Genomic DNA, 15,636 nt, shown 5'->3' with positions numbered 1-15,636 from the left:
AGGTGGAAGAAACCTCAGGAAGAGCCACAGAGGAGGGATCCCTCTCCCAGGACGGACAGACATAGAGAGATACAGATGCACAGCAGCAGCAAATCATTAATTAACTATAAACTGTAATGGAGATATGGTAGCAATAATGACAGTAGTAATATGTGTAGTGGACGTCATGCAGGACCACAGCAGCAGCCACAATCTATGAGAACCTGCTGGATGAGAGAGCACAGAAACTCCAGGGAACATTAACATGCATTAATTAATTTATAGTGTGTGTGATGGGGATATATATATAAACAATTAAGCAAATAAGATGGGGCTGAAAGTAGAGCCTTGGGGGATACCACAGGTAATGTATTTACAAGAAGATGCGCTACTGATAGTTCCTTGTTAATGTGTATTAATGTTTCCAGTTCACGATACATACAATCTCAGACTGCCAATTCAGACCTGTATGGATCAGTTTATTGTGAGCCAATGTGGAATTAACTCATCTTGGAAAAAGAAACACTCAGACAATTACCACCATATTTCACAATCACATTAAGGAACAGCAAACGGCAAAAAAGTACAATGAGTAAACAGGTGGAGAAAATGCTACAAGACAAGATTTCACAGACCAGCATGGACAGTTTAGTTCATGTTACAGTCCTACAGCTTGTGGAATAATGCACTTCATGGCAAAAAAACAAACAAAAAACAGGGATTGATAAAATTCGGGATTGATAAAATCACATTGGCAAATTCAGAAAATATAATTATCCATAAATGCTTGTGTGGAATTGTAACTTCCAAGGTATTGTGTAGCATAGATATAATACCTTTTAGGTTTTCTGTTAGTAATATGTATAATAGTGTTCTGTTACTATTTTAATGAAGCTCTCATTTCTTTAGACTAGTTTTGAACATTTTGAAATGTTTGAATCGCAAACACACTTCATAATTCAATTCTATGTACATTTGTGATGTTGTTGTGTCTTTGGAATTAAAATAGTTTATCCATGTCTGGCATTTCCATTTCACAAATAGTTTGGTTTAAAGGCCTCACACAGTGCTCGGTCAAGTGCTCACGATGCTCTGGAGTAGCACCATTCAAAAACAAAACTTCAATGAGGCGTAGAACAACATTGTGGCTACAGTATGGCATCCATTCAAATGGAAGGAGAGGTCACTTTAATTACAATTAGCGTTGCAAGTAGATCCTTTTCCCTTTGTAATGCTACGATCAAACTGCTTTTAGAAGGAAACGGGAGTCAGGAGGAACAGTGGCAGACTTAGTTAAACCTTTCAAGTTCTTGCTCTGATATGTTTCCTATGATCTCAATACCTATCTGATATTCTCTTAACCATGTCAAGAATTTAACGTTGCAGCAAATCACATTTTTTCAAATCTGACCTTGACTGAATGGATATGAGGTAATAATCAAGCTTGATTAAATACGATAGGGTATGAGATAATAACAGGATTGGATTTTGAAGCATGCAAAGCACATGCCTCTGATAAACATAATTACCAGTGTTACAATGACAGCAAGTATATTTTAAATCATTCACCATAGATCACCGAGTTATTGTTGGGATGTGTGGCTATTCCATATAGCTATGGAAGTATACATGTGCCTTTTTAAAACATCACTTTAATGTATGTAATCATATATATTATAACTGATTATTAGTTACATACTGACACAGATATTATATGGGAACAAAAATCACATTGACAGAAATGTGAAATTAAGAATAAAGACCTGTGATGTGAATGTAGACTTAAAGGAGTAGCTCCACATTTCGTAATTATACTTCGCTTCCTTGCCAACTCGTATATTAGAACATTAAATATGATCATCAGTAGCTGGTTAGTTTAGCACAGACTGGAAGCAGTGGCCAGATTTTGTTATCATTGAACAGAGCTGGTTTCCAGTTTCCAGTGTCTTTGTGATAAGCTAAGCTAAGCTAACCGGCTGCTGGCAAACCTTTAATTTATAGTCTCAACTTCAAAGACAGATCTGCAATGTGGTACACACAAAAACACGACAGATGACCCCCCCCCCCAAAAAAATAAAAAAATAAATAAAAATTGGTCTGCAACTTGCCTAAATCTGAAGCTGAGGTCACTTTGACTGAAAAACTGAATGTGGTTTTCCATGTCACATGGCAGTGAAGTTCTCTTGCTGTGGTTATTCAAGTAGTTGCAGGTACTAATAAATATTCAGCCTCTCACTGTAGAGAGAAAAAAACAAACAAACAAACAAACAAAAAAAAAATCCACCGTCTGATACTTCTGAACAATGTATAAAATTTCCCATAAATATACTTACAAATCATTTTTAGTACAAAGAAAACAATGTTAAACAAAACTTACTTGTACTATACTTTTCAATATCTATGTATGCTGTTGATTCTGACAAAAATATTTTCCCAATCGTACCTTTCTTGTTGATTAGCAAATAAAAGAAAAAAGAAAAGAAGAGAGAAAAGTCTGTTTCGAATACGCCTTTTTTCACAGTAGACATTTTGACATATTACAAAAGGTAAAGCAAAGGTGAAAACAATAAAATAATTCCATTTAGCTGTTTTAGTTTCAGCATTGTGATATTTTGCCTGCCGGCTCAACTGGGACACTGGTGCTCTTCCTGCTCTGACAAGTCATACTGTGAAAAATGCATATACACTGTTATCGCTCAACCTGACAGTGTTTCAACAGGGTAAGAGATTTTCTGAAAAATAATAATGACAAATCTGTTTTTGTCAAAAGAGACACTCGAAGAAGAGAGACTACAGAAACAGTATGGGGGAAAAAAAAGTTGTTTGATTCCTGACTGTGATGCTTCTTCCTGATGTTGTTGCTTCTACACCAGCAACCTTATCATTTTTTAGTGTTCATATTCATAAGCAGAGTGAATAGCCCTTTCCTGCAGTATTTAAATAAGAGTCTTGCGTGAGGATGGAGGCATGGTTAGGTTGGATTTCCATTGCCTCCCTCATGAGGGCAGATGAGCAGGGTGGAGTCCAGGTCCAGGCGGAAGGCTGGGTACAGTGGCTGAGAGAATGGGCAACGAAAGGTGTGCAGGAGCACAACTGTGTCCGACACACTGTAGAAGGACAACGTTCCTTTCTGGCGCTCCAGGAACACGCCAATTCTGGGACAGGGTGGTGCCGCGACTGTGGTCTTGCGGTTGTCATGCCAGGCGGCATACCCAGCATGTGTGCACCTCAGCCGCCAAGAGTTCTCGTTGCGCCCCAGCAGGCAGGGTTTTCCGCCGCCTTTGCGTCCGATGCCTCGGTACGTGACACCGATGTCCACCCATCCCCCGCCCCTCCACTCCACCTCCCAGTAGCTGGCACCACCAAACTGGCCTTCCCTGCACAGGACTTGTGCCACTGAATCAAAGCGCTGAGGATGAGGGGCGTAGGATTGGGGCTCCTCGCCACAGTGGGCACCTTGGGGGCCCTCAAGGAGAACCAAAGTAGGGTGAGCTGTATCGGGGTCCAACGACAGACGACATGAAACTGGAGTGAAAAAAAAAATAAGAAGAAAGAAAACTTTAAGATAGAGGAATTGAGATTGATGTTCTGCAAGAGAGACAAGGATTGTTCACTACTAGTCTGGGAGTTCCCCAAAGTTCTGAGAAAAAAGGTGTTTGGCTGTTGTTGCTCAGACAGACAGAAACTCTTTATTGTCCACGTTTAGAGCAGGCAGTCATTACCATTTGGTGTTACTGAAATATTCAGTTGTTTAATTGATTAGCTTTAAATCTATATTTATTTCCTTCTCTGAAACAAGGGCCCAAGGATAGACGATTTTGGAAGCTGTACAGGTCTATAAGGCAAATTTGCACTGGTTCCAGCAACATTTGAAACATTTGCTTTATATTGTTTCTTTTTTAATAACTGTAAATTATACATTAGACAATTACAAAAGAAAGGAAGCAATTTAAAAGGTGTAGCCTTAGGCTTTGGGAACTGACATTTTTCATTATTTATAGCCACACTAGCAGCATGGCTTTAGGGATGGTAATGTTTGTCTGTCTGTACGTACATTTCCCAAAGGATGAATCTTACTGACTTTGGTGACCCCGACGCTTTATTTTATGACTACATACCTAGAACTAACACTGAAGACAGAAATGAAATCAGTGAATTTAAAATTAGAATTGCAACATTATTAATAATGTAGCCATTACCATCCCTGAGCTCAGAGATATTTCAAAGACATCTCCCCAAGCTTCAGAGTTGAGTGTGACACAGAATGACTAACACGTGCTAAACATTCAAGTGTTTCATTTGACATTTTGACACAGTTGAGACAAGTGACACATATGCCCTTAATCCTCCTCAGACCAAATTAATTATTGATGCCTAACAAGGTGATGGTACGCTGTCACCCTGTCAGCTGGCTTGTTTTTGTGGGGACAAAACACAACAGAATTGAATGCCATAAATATGGTATGATTGCCATGCATCATTGATGAGGATTTAGACAGGGCTCTCAGATTTCACAGCAGGACTCTTATTATCTGTTGAACTACATAGAAGCATGGAGATAAGAAAGAGAAAAGGATGGAAACAGAGAAGGAAAGGAGGCCAAAGAAAGAGAGGAGCAATGATGGAGAGGAAGGGAAGGAGAAAGAAGAAAATATTCATGAAGAGGTGGAAAGTTTGAAAAGGAGAGGGGATGGAGAATAGATACTTACACCTGAGGAAAACTGCCCTCATCCTTTGATCAGCTGGCTGCAGAGACAAAGAGGACAGAGGGAACGACACCGGCGCTGCTGATAAGGGACATATGAGAGAAAGACACAAAGAGAAACTGGTATTTAATACTTTTGCGCATATTTTGGAAATACGATAGAGTGAGAAAGTAGAAGCAAAAGACAAGAAGTGAAATAAAAAGTGAGAGAAAGAGAAAAGAAAAAAGGAGCAAATGACAGGAAGGAACAAGCACGGAGAGAAGTTCCCGGTTAATAACGACGCCATGAAACCAATCAATCTGATTAATTTAGTTTTAGTAATTAGTAACCTTACCAAGTATTTGTGCATGCAGCATTGGTACCAGGTTCCCATAGAATCTCTATATGAGTAGCATATTTCTATTTTTGTTTGTGCAAAACTGAAACAATATCAGTGCTTTTAGACCATTTATATCACATACCGCCATATAGACCCAAAGTATGGAATTTTCAAATCCTACATATAATGGCTTTATTTTGAAAGAAAGTTCAGCATTTTAGGAAATATGCTTATTTGCTGTCTTGCTGAGTCATAAATAATACTTTTACTGTTACAGATGAGAACAAAACATGACTTAGAAGTGAATTACTTTAAGTTGCAGATTGTATTTTTAGTTTTACCAACACAGTCATCTTGAGCTTCTGCTGCCGTTAGCAGCTTATCGCAGAATTTTAAGCTCAGTAATTGGATGTTTCTTGATGAAATGCAGCGTGGCGGTTATCGTTAACAGTTGCAAATGTATCATTATTATACACATTTATGTCCATGCACGTTATAGGAAAAATGCATGGGACTTTTACTCTCATGTAGCCAAAATAACTCCTCCCGATTGTAACTATTGGGAGGAGTATATCGCTCTAACATCGCTCCATTCAATATGAAGCTGGAGCCAGGAAACAGTTAGTTTAGCACAAAACTCCAGCTTCACATTGAATATGTATATATAAGAGTGGTATCAATATACTCATCTAACTCTCAGCAAGTAAGTGTGTTTCCAACAATGCTAAACTATTCCTTAAAGTTGATACATTGGCTAAATTTGCCTGCTGGCTGCTTAGCATGATAACAAAGCAGAAATCGACTGTTTGTGTTTGTGTTACAGGGTCAGTTCACCAAAAAAAAAGCCCACATTTTTCCACTTACCCCCGTGTTGCCCTGCAGATAGTGTTGGCTGTGTTTGCTGCGGTTTGGAGTTCTCTGCACTGAGATTTCTGCCACCTACTCAATACAATGAATATTAATGGTATCTAATATGTTTTTTTGTTTGTTTGTTTTTTAAACTCAACAATACAAATAACAACAAAACAATGCCCCGGTTTGCAAGGATAATCCACACATGTAGCTGTTCACAGAGAACTAGTTTCTACAAGTTATGGCATAACCAGGACAAAGTTTTTAAGAAAGAAATGTCGCTGTTTAACTTGATATTATATGGCCAAAGTAAGAACACAAAGGTTTTTCAGTTATCTCACTAGCTCACATGGCGTCCCCAGTGCAGCTTCTGCAGCCATCATTGAAACACTTCCAAAAAACTAATTCATTTAAATTGTTTGGACTGAATTTGATTGCTTCCAATTAAACTAAATTGAACTGATTACAACAACGGAGCAGGGCTGGATATGATCCAGAGTGTATCGTATCAGACATCGTCTTGTCCTCTTCTATTATGAATAATTAACACATCCAACTGTCCCTCGCAGTGTTAAATGTCATGTCAAAACCTGCAGCCTGGTAAAAATGGGTCACCTCAGACCTGACAGTGTCACACAGGGTGTGTGTATGTGTGTGTGTGTTTGTGTATCATGTTTCTTATGCTTACCTTTTACACACTCTCCACCTGACACGTAGTTTTCATTAACTGGAAAAGAAATGTAAACATAGTATGAAACAAATGTGTGCAAATTTTGCATTTTGTACACTTAAATCTACTTCATCCATGCAGAATATTTGCCATATTTTAAATGGCATATGCTCAAACATGAATTTTGAACAAGGAGCAGCTATATGCATATTCCAGTATTTGGTATATTAGTAATCTTCAGTATCATCCACATCATCCTTATGACCGTCTTCCAGCGTGTAGGTCATCTTCTGTACCTGCACGACTGATCTTGTCCACCTCCTCCCGGCAGACCTCCTCCATGTGGCTGCGGAGGTGGCACAGAACTCTCCTGGCACTGCTAAAGGCCTCTGTGGGCAGGTTGAGGGCTCTGGAGTGCCGACTGGTGGCGAGAGGGACGCATAGCAGAGGAGCCGCCTGGGTCAATAAAGACAGAGAGTGGAAAATATACCCTGGCATAGCATCCACAGCCCGCTCTCCCCTCCCTCCATTAATTCCTTGTACAATTGAATTTGAAAATAGCACTTAAGCATGTGCTGTCTTTTTCCACTGGTCACTGCTGAGTCATTTTCCCCTCTCATCCATTCATCTACACACTAATCTCTCTGGGCATTTCTTATTACACACTCTGGTAAGTTCTTATGGCCTCTAGGATGCATTAATTGCTAATGTGCAGTTGTGGAAGAAGTACTCAAATCCTTTACTTAAAAAGTTCCAGTGTACGATTTAAGGGGATCTATTGTCAGAATATAGCAGAAATTAAAAATAATATGCACAACTATGCTAATTAGTGTATAATCACCAGAAACTAGGGTTTTTTGAAAAAGCCTTTAATATCTACAGACCTGTCGGTCCTCTTCCACAGAGTCCACTATGTGTGCATGTTGGTACAGATGCCCAGCTAAAATAATGCTTTCTCCAGATAGAGCCTTTCACCACTAAATCCTACACACTGGACCTTTAAGTAAAAGTACATATATCATAATTATTAGTAGTAGCATTCAAATATTATAGCTGGTCAGAGTGAAGCTGGTTTTAACTTTACATACACTGTAACTTATATTCCAAACTAGGGGTTGGGTCCCTCCAAAGGGGTTGCAAGATAAATCTGAGGGTTCGTAAGATGATTAATAGGGTAGGGAAATATAGAAAAACTGCTCAAAGTTGGGATTGGTTGGTTATTTAAATGAAACCATCAAAAAAATTTAGAGAGGAAACATGATATATTTTCTTCATACACAAACAAATACTAATTTGCTTTACTTCTTTTTTCCTCCCTCATTATCCTCCCTCTTTCTTCCCCTCACCTGTAGGAAATGGGCATTATCCTCAGTTTGCAGAAGCTGACAAATCTCCTCATCTCTCCTCCTCAGCTCCTCCAGGTCTTTCTCCAGCATCTCTATGTCTCGTTCAGCCCTTCCAACCACTGCTCGCTCCTTTGCCTCCAACCTGGCTCGAACCTATGGCACACAAGTGGATGGTCAAATCCAAAGTTCCTTACAATACCATGAGCATATTCTTGTGTACAGTAGTGAGTGTGTGAGTGTACAGATCATTTCAAAGAAATGTTTTTACACAACACCATTATCGATTAACACACAGATGTTCTGTCTCTACATGTGGACACCAATGTGTTTAATAAGAAATGCTTTTACTTTTGGGGATCTTAACTTTAGTTGATATATGATATTTAACTCAAGTTATGTAATCAAAGATACAAGAATGACTATTTTGTTAGCATCTCTTTAAGTGTTTCTTTTACAGCTGCCGTTACAACCGGTACTTTGTCTAAAAGCAGGACTACAATTAGCGTTACCAGTTTAACTTTGCTTTTAATGCTGCATTGGAATAATCAGAAAAATTTGTCCCCAACTAGGAAAATTCACCTAAATGCCACATCAAGAAAAATGGTAAACAAAAATGGTGAACAAAAGTAAACATTAGGTAATTGAAAAAGCATTGCATTAAAGCATTTTAGTAATTAGTCATGCATTTTTTGCATGACATTAAGTGATTTAAACTGTTATTTGCTGTCCACATAAAGTGACCTAGCATAGTTCAGGTATTTATAAGCATTAACCTGGATATCAAGTCACGTATAGCAATGTTTTCATGGTTTTAGAGAATGTACCTTACAACACACTGAAGTCAGACTTCCTAACTTAGGAAATGGGATCATCTGAGGAACACGAGATTGCAGCTCAAGGATACTTCAGCTACACTTCTAAATACTACTGGTGCTACTACTGCAAGACAATCGTTGCTACTAATAATAGTATCACCCCAGCTGCTACAACTACTGGTAACGTTACAGCTTGATACCTGTAGCCGCAACCCCTCACCTCTGCCTTGGTTTTCTCCAGGCGTAGTGCCATGTCCGCAAACAGAGCTTCACTGTCCTCCAGAACAGCCGACGCTGACACCTGAAACACGAGCACAGACAGTAGTGTAGAGTTTAATAGTAGAAGAAAATACATACACGAAGACACCATTAATCAGAGATACATGCCGTTTAACACGCCAGTTTGTGTTTCATCCTCCATCCATCCATCCTTTGAAGTAATATAATCCTTACAAATACACATGTACAGTTGTCTATATTTGCAGCAGTGGTAATGCAATCTGAAACTGATGGTGTTAAATTGCAATTTCAATGCAATGTTTGCTTTGAATAGTGACTCTTTCATAATCAGTTAGGAAATATGTACAACGAAAACATTTCATTAAGGTTTTCTGAAGTTTTAAGACACAGCAACAGTATTTTTCCACCTATGCTAATGTTCTTCTATCCATTATCAGGGTCTAGACATAGACTGTATAGGAGAAATAGACATAGCCACTATGACATCGTCCGTCACCATTGTCACCATCTTGTTTTCTTGAAGCAGAAGTGACCATATTTGGACGATAGGTGAGCTGGGAGATCGATGTATCGGCGACTTTACAACCACAAGGTTAATGACACCTAAGCATACTGTGCTGTGTCATCTTTTTCACTCTAAATGGGACTATAATTTACAAAATGAACATCATGGTGTATAGAAGAAGACTTGAAACTAGCGAGTGAGCCTGTAAACTGTAAATCAAGTGGGAAGTCGGGTCATTCTTTAACAGACCTCTAACCAATTTTGCAACTAGTGTGTGTCTCCTGAATGTGCTGACAAATGTTATTATTAACCCTCAAAAAAGCATTTAGAGCTTCCTGGAAGAATATAACAATCTAGAGAAAAACCAAGAAGCAAGTTATCCGGATTGTAATTTCATGTAGCTGTAATCAGGAACGAACCTCTGTCATCTGAGCAGTGGACAAGATAACAAACTGATATCCGACATCTGATAAGACGCCAACTTAGGTTTCATGTATTAGTGAGCTAATGTGGAGGCTTTCCAAGAGGCTAGAGCAACTACAAGCTAGATGGATGGAGATGATGCTCAGGGGAAAGAGAAGGAAATACTTTCCTACGAGACCGAAGGAGTGGCAGAAACTGAAACTTAAATTAGCTTTGCAGTGGAAACTGATACAGCAGCTCCTGTGAGGTGGAGTGCTTGTGTGTGAGAGAGAGAGAGAGAGAGAGGTGAGTGTGTGAGGTTGTGCGTGTTGTGCAAGGACAGTTGTGTAAATGTCAAGTCAAGTCTATTCCTGGAACTCTTTATCTTGTGCTTTACATAGCATATACCACAATACACTATTGTATATACTGCATAATACTAGGGCTGTGTGACTGCCATGAAGCACTTTGCCTAATCACTTTGATTAATTTACTTTGCAATACTCAGATCACTTGGATCATTGATCATAAATGTTAATCCCTTCATGGGAACAAAAGACTTGTTTTGCAGTCGGGGAGTCTCATATCATACTTAATCAATCTAAAACAACTCACATAATTGTAATAACTTGATTAAAATGCACACATCATTCATCATTTCACAAGAGATTACTGTGATTTGTTAAAAAACAAAACAAATACATACTGTATATAACCCATGTTATGAAAAATGGGGTTACTCACAACATGCTCAGAACAAACAGGTCAGACTGTGGACAGGGGGCGCTTGATTTTAATGGACCAGAGCAGGGACACTTGCCAATTTTAAATGTTTGCCAGAGCACCTTAAAAATATTACAGTTTGGACGTGTAACAACTATTAGAAATTGGATGAGGAGTTACTGGTGCCGATTCTAAAAGACATAAAACTCTAAGTGGACTCACACACAATCTAAGCCAAAATAGAAACAAGAAAAAACATGCCCTCTGAACCTTAATATGCATACATCAGGACATCAGTTGATTGCAAAAGTCAGACCGTATCTTGACGCGAAACAATTTATTGGCACTCTCGTCCATCTAGACCTTTTAGAATTAGCTTCCTGTCTCCTGAAGAATTGATTTTAAAATGTTATCACTAGTTTATGAGGCTCTGAATGGTTGAGTACCTCCACACTTGACATCATTTGTGTCTCCTTCTATACTCCTAACCCCCCGCATTAGATAATCAAACACTACAACATTAAAGAGGTTGCTGTGGAAAAACCTCCTTTAATTCACCTCTTTAATTATTCTTTTACCATATATAGATGGCATATAATTCATTTGTTTACACGCTTTCTATACAATTTGAAGCAAATCACTTGACCTACATTCCATGTATGAAACGTACTATACAACAAAACAATGACAGAAACACTGTTCTTGTGGAAGCTGGATAACTCAGGACTCATGACTTTATGTTAATTATTAGTTCACTGATGATTTCACACCTATGAGATCATATTGTATGCCTTCAGGTAAAAACTAGATTAGCAAAGTAGAGTGGTCACCTTGAGGGACTCCAAGCCTTGTTGAAACTCTTCCAACTCTCTCTCTCCACTCCGTGTCCTCTCCTGAATCATCCTCTGACACTCCTGGAGCTGCAGCTGACAGACGCACAGACAATAAGACAGAAAGAAGCCAGTGAGGTGTTTTTACTACATTCTATTCAATTCATTTGAATTTAATTAATGATTTTATTATGCACTGTTTGTTTTTTTCTCCAGATAATCTGATAATTGTAAAAGTAATTATTTACGGAAAAATGGCAGAAGATTTTGTTTTCAGTCTCTCAGATATGGTTTTTCATTTTAATATCATATTAAACTGAATATCTTTTGATTTTTGAACTAGCAAAAAAGACATTTACTGACATCACCTTGGACTGGGGAGGATATTTTCTGACATTTTATAGACCAACTGATTAATTTAGAAAATAATTAGCAGATGAATTGACATTAACAAATAATTATAGTTAGTTTGAGCATTAGATCAGCCCAAAATCATTTTGTATGATTTAACCACTTGTGTTAAGTCACCTCAGCCTAGTGTCCTGAAGTAGTGCGATACACCTAAGATTTATTCACAACCTGAGACAACAAGGTCTCTCCTGTCTTCTGGCACTAGCCTGTCAGGTTCAATTACACCTCCTTCGGCATGTGTCCTGACTCCAACAACAACGTTTAGCTTTAGTTCGTTTTCTGTTATTTGAGTCCTTTAGACACACACACACTGCCTGCTATGTGTGAACTAGAGTGCTTGTAAACTGAAGTCAAATTGATTCAGAAGCGGCTTATCCCATGGAGCAAATTTTGTTATGATCAAAATGAATCTGATACAAGTTCCTGTAACTTTAGTTCAGCACATTGAACATGACTGTCTAGATCAAAACATATTACAGAGTTAAAAGCCGAATATGGGTCAATCCAGCATTTTCCATCATATTTATTTGATCATCTATCAACAGCCCCTACAAACCTTTATATTTCTGGCTGACTGTTCAGTTTATGTTTTAAGAAGAGGGCAGAAAACTGTTTATTTGTATTGTATTTTATTTTAGTTGTCTGTTCAAATGATGGCAGATTGACTGCATGTAATAGATTACATCAGGTTAAATGAAATTAAATGTTTTGGCCATGTCTATTTCTTAATTATTATTTATTTTGAGCTGACTCACATTAATCAACACAGTAAGTAACACACACCAACAGGTTGGGGGTGGGGTTTGTTGTGATGCACATCTGTATGAGAGCCCTTCATGCTTCAGCCCTTTAGTATAGCTGTAGTGTTTTATTCTGTATCCTCTAAAACATCTGTGTTATAATATTCAAATTCAGTTTTGGAAACTCTTTCAAATATAAACACAATATATATGGTCAGATTTTGGAGCCTTCTTTCAGTATAAAGTAATAGTATCAAGCCCAATATATTATTGGAGACTCCAGTGTTTGTCTGTACCTGTCTCCTGGCTCTCTGTGCGTCCACATTGTGCGCTTCCTCCTGGTCCGCCTCGCACAGCAGGCAGTCCCCGCTCCACTCCACCGCGGCCTCCGCTTCAGAGCCGCCCCCCGCGGGCTCTAGACCCAGGCGGTGCTGCGCGCACAGCCGCTCCGCCAGTGACTCCACCGCGGCCACCAGCTTGTGCCGCCGTAGCGTCCCAACCTCCCGGTGCGGCAGGACGTGGAGCTCGCAGAAGGACGCCAAGCAAACCAGGCACGACTTGACAGCCCTCAGCTTGCTCTCCGCCGGGCAGAAGTCGCACGGCACGTCCCCGACTCCCCCGAGATAAAGCTCCGGCGCTGTGACCATTTCGCTCAGCTTGAGCTTGTCGACGACCTCAGCGAGCACCGTGTTCCTCCGGAGCACCGGCCGAGGGCTGAACGTCTCCCGGCACTGAGGGCAGCTGAACTGGCCCGATTCAGCCTGGTCCCAGTAGTTGTTGATGCACGCCATGCAGTAGGTGTGTCCGCAGGGGGTGGACACCGGGTCTTTGAGGATGTCCAGGCACACGGGACACCTGAACTGGCTCTCCGTCACCGAGATGTTCGCCTGGGCCATGTCTGCGGAAGGATCTCCTCAGACCTCGGGTACTGTCTGATCCGCCTGTTGACTCCGGTCTTGTTGATGAACAAGCTTTTCCTGACTCCCGGTGTGTCGTTGTGAAGGGGAGGGGTCTGGATACAGGAATAGCCCTTCCGCAATGTCATCCATCCCATCGGTACCAAAACAAAAGCTTACCCTCAGTTTGGTCTTACAGGCAACGTCAACAATTAAAGGTTCACTCCGCTCAAATGACAAAAACAACATTACTTCTAGCAGGAAGTCATTTCTTCTGTCCCCAGTACAGTTCAAGTGCATGTGTGACATTTTAAACATTTATCACTAGCATGTCTCTCTTTTTTTCTAAAGCACTTTCTAAAGTATTTTTGTGAAACTGAAACTTTTGTAAGGCAATTAAAAATCAGTGATGGTAAAGAAGAGCATAGAAATATGCAATAAAATATATTATCATTTCATTTTTGCAATACGAGATAATTTCCTCCGTGATAACGAGATGTAGTCCATGATACGGAGCGAGCAAACCTATTACACCACTGTAAAATCCCTTTGATCCATAATTTCTGACAAAGGTTTGTACACTTGATCTCAGGACCATCCTGACTGTTCACTCACTCAGTATCAAGCATATTTACTGTATCATTTTGGAGCAATTCATCCTCAAAGTTCATTATTTTGAATTGAAAAGGGCATTATGTACAATATTTACTCTACTGTAAAATCCTATTGATCTATAATTTCTGACAAAGGTTTGTACACTTGATCTCAGGACTGGAGTGAGGATTAGCCAAAGTGTATCAACCTTTGTCAGAAATTATAGATCAATGGGATTTTACAGTAGAGTAAATATTGTACATGCCCTTTTCAATTCAAAATAATGAACTTTGGTGGTCCTGAGATCAAGTGTACAAACCTTTGTCAGAAATTATGGATCAAAGAGATTTTACAGTGGTGTAATAGGTTTGCTTGCTCCGTATTGTATGTACTACATGCATTTGCCATACATTCTGTAATACGTGGCACTTGATTTAATACACTAGACTATCGTTTTGTTTTCTCGAGATCTCGAATTAATTATCTCGTTATCACAGGAAAACGGGTGAAATAAAATTTATGTATGTATGGCCTTTTAGGGCTTCCATACATACATATGTGATGTTATGTGATAACCCAGTGCCTCTCATTTTTGTCTCAGTTAATCTTTTCATGTTCAATTTTTTCAAATATCACACTTAAATGGAAACACTGCAACAATAAGTATACTGAGCAATGGTTAACAGTGTTGTCATAACTAAAGAGGACGATCAGTGCACGCTTCATTATACATAACTGTATTTAAATGACATGACATGATGACATATTGTTCAGTGATGCTGTTTGTGAATGTGGTCACACGGACCTCTGGTGACAACATGCTGCAAGTCATCCAGGTATTTGGGGAATTAAAATTAAGAAACACTTTCAAACAAAGATATACTTCATTTGCTGAAGCTAAGCTAAATTCATTTTAAATTAGACCATTTCTGTCATTGCATGACAGACAACAAATACTGCAGTGTGTGTATTATTATTATATCAAATACACACACTATTCATGTTGCTGTGTATTTAAGCTTGTGTGATAAAAAAGTCAACTGTTTGAGACAGAGTTGGGAGTCCTAAAATTGATCTATCTTGTTTAAGGGGTGATGTTGTGAGAATGCACAGTTGAATGTGAGTCTATAGCGCCCTCTGCTGACCATTTCCTAAAGCATCACTTATCACCTACTGCTCTAAAGAATACAGTAAATCCTCCACACTGTCTCTCAGAGTAGTGTATACACAGGTTTTCTTGCCTATAATAAAAAGGTTTTACCTGATGAAATCATCACCTCAGAGGTACAGATGTTCCCACATTTTACATTTTTATGTTTTATTTGAGTTTATTTGAAAGCTATTTTTGTGTTTTAAGTACTAAAAACCATCTCAACATAGTTTTATGCTTTCTCTTTCATCCATCTCACCGGTGCTCTAGCATAAACTGAGAGTTTTGTGTTGTGTTTTCAGCCAGGCCAACCACAGGTTGGATGATAGCCCACCTGGACGGTGCGTCAGGTGGACATATAATTGTAATATCACAACCTTGGCTCGTTTGAAGGAACAGTTTCTCAATACAGGTTTTGGATTGAGTGTTTCACAGTGTTTATATACCTAAGATTATTG

The 15,636-nt window shown here is 39.2% G+C and overlaps 1 protein-coding gene across 2 annotated transcripts; it reads right to left on the bottom strand.

Moving 5' to 3' along the window:
- Positions 1 to 444: 444 nt before the first annotated feature.
- LOC104925285 (E3 ubiquitin/ISG15 ligase TRIM25) lies at positions 445 to 13,866 on the bottom strand. 2 transcript variants are annotated; one of them, XM_027283716.1, is made up of 9 exons: positions 12,835 to 13,866; positions 11,388 to 11,483; positions 8,908 to 8,988; positions 7,873 to 8,025; positions 6,823 to 6,982; positions 6,545 to 6,583; positions 5,869 to 5,943; positions 4,689 to 4,766; positions 445 to 3,504 (listed from the first exon to the last, which is right to left on the bottom strand). In XM_027283716.1, the coding sequence occupies exons 1-9, from the start codon at positions 13,432 to 13,434 to the stop codon at positions 2,951 to 2,953; spliced, it is 1,836 nt and encodes a 611-aa protein (XP_027139517.1). In that variant the 5' UTR covers positions 13,435 to 13,866; the 3' UTR covers positions 445 to 2,950. The 2 variants fall into 2 exon arrangements, with proteins under 2 accessions (XP_027139517.1, XP_019116536.2); XM_019260991.2 differs by lacking the exon at positions 5,869 to 5,943 and having other exon boundaries at positions 12,835 to 13,865.
- Between the last annotated feature and the right edge of the window lie 1,770 nt (positions 13,867 to 15,636).

This window comes from Larimichthys crocea, chromosome X (genome assembly GCF_000972845.2).
Source record: "Larimichthys crocea isolate SSNF chromosome X, L_crocea_2.0, whole genome shotgun sequence".
Classification (NCBI taxonomy): Eukaryota; Metazoa; Chordata; class Actinopteri; family Sciaenidae; genus Larimichthys; species Larimichthys crocea.
The sequence above is the reverse complement of the archived record's forward strand: the minus strand, read 5'-3'. Positions and strand labels throughout refer to the sequence as shown.

Excerpts from the sequence above, each read along its gene's own strand:
- LOC104925285 (XM_027283716.1), bottom strand. The coding sequence starts at position 13,434 with ATGGCCCAGGCGAACATCTCGGTGACGGAGAGCCAGTTCAGGTGTCCC. Across the intron at positions 8,026-8,907 it reads TGGAGAAAACCAAGGCAGAG|GTTCGAGCCAGGTTGGAGGC; the intron begins GTGAGGGGTTGC and ends TGTGTGCCATAG. Across the intron at positions 3,505-4,688 it reads GAGGGCAGTTTTCCTCAGGT|TTTCATGTCGTCTGTCGTTG; the intron begins GTAAGTATCTAT and ends TTTTCACTCCAG.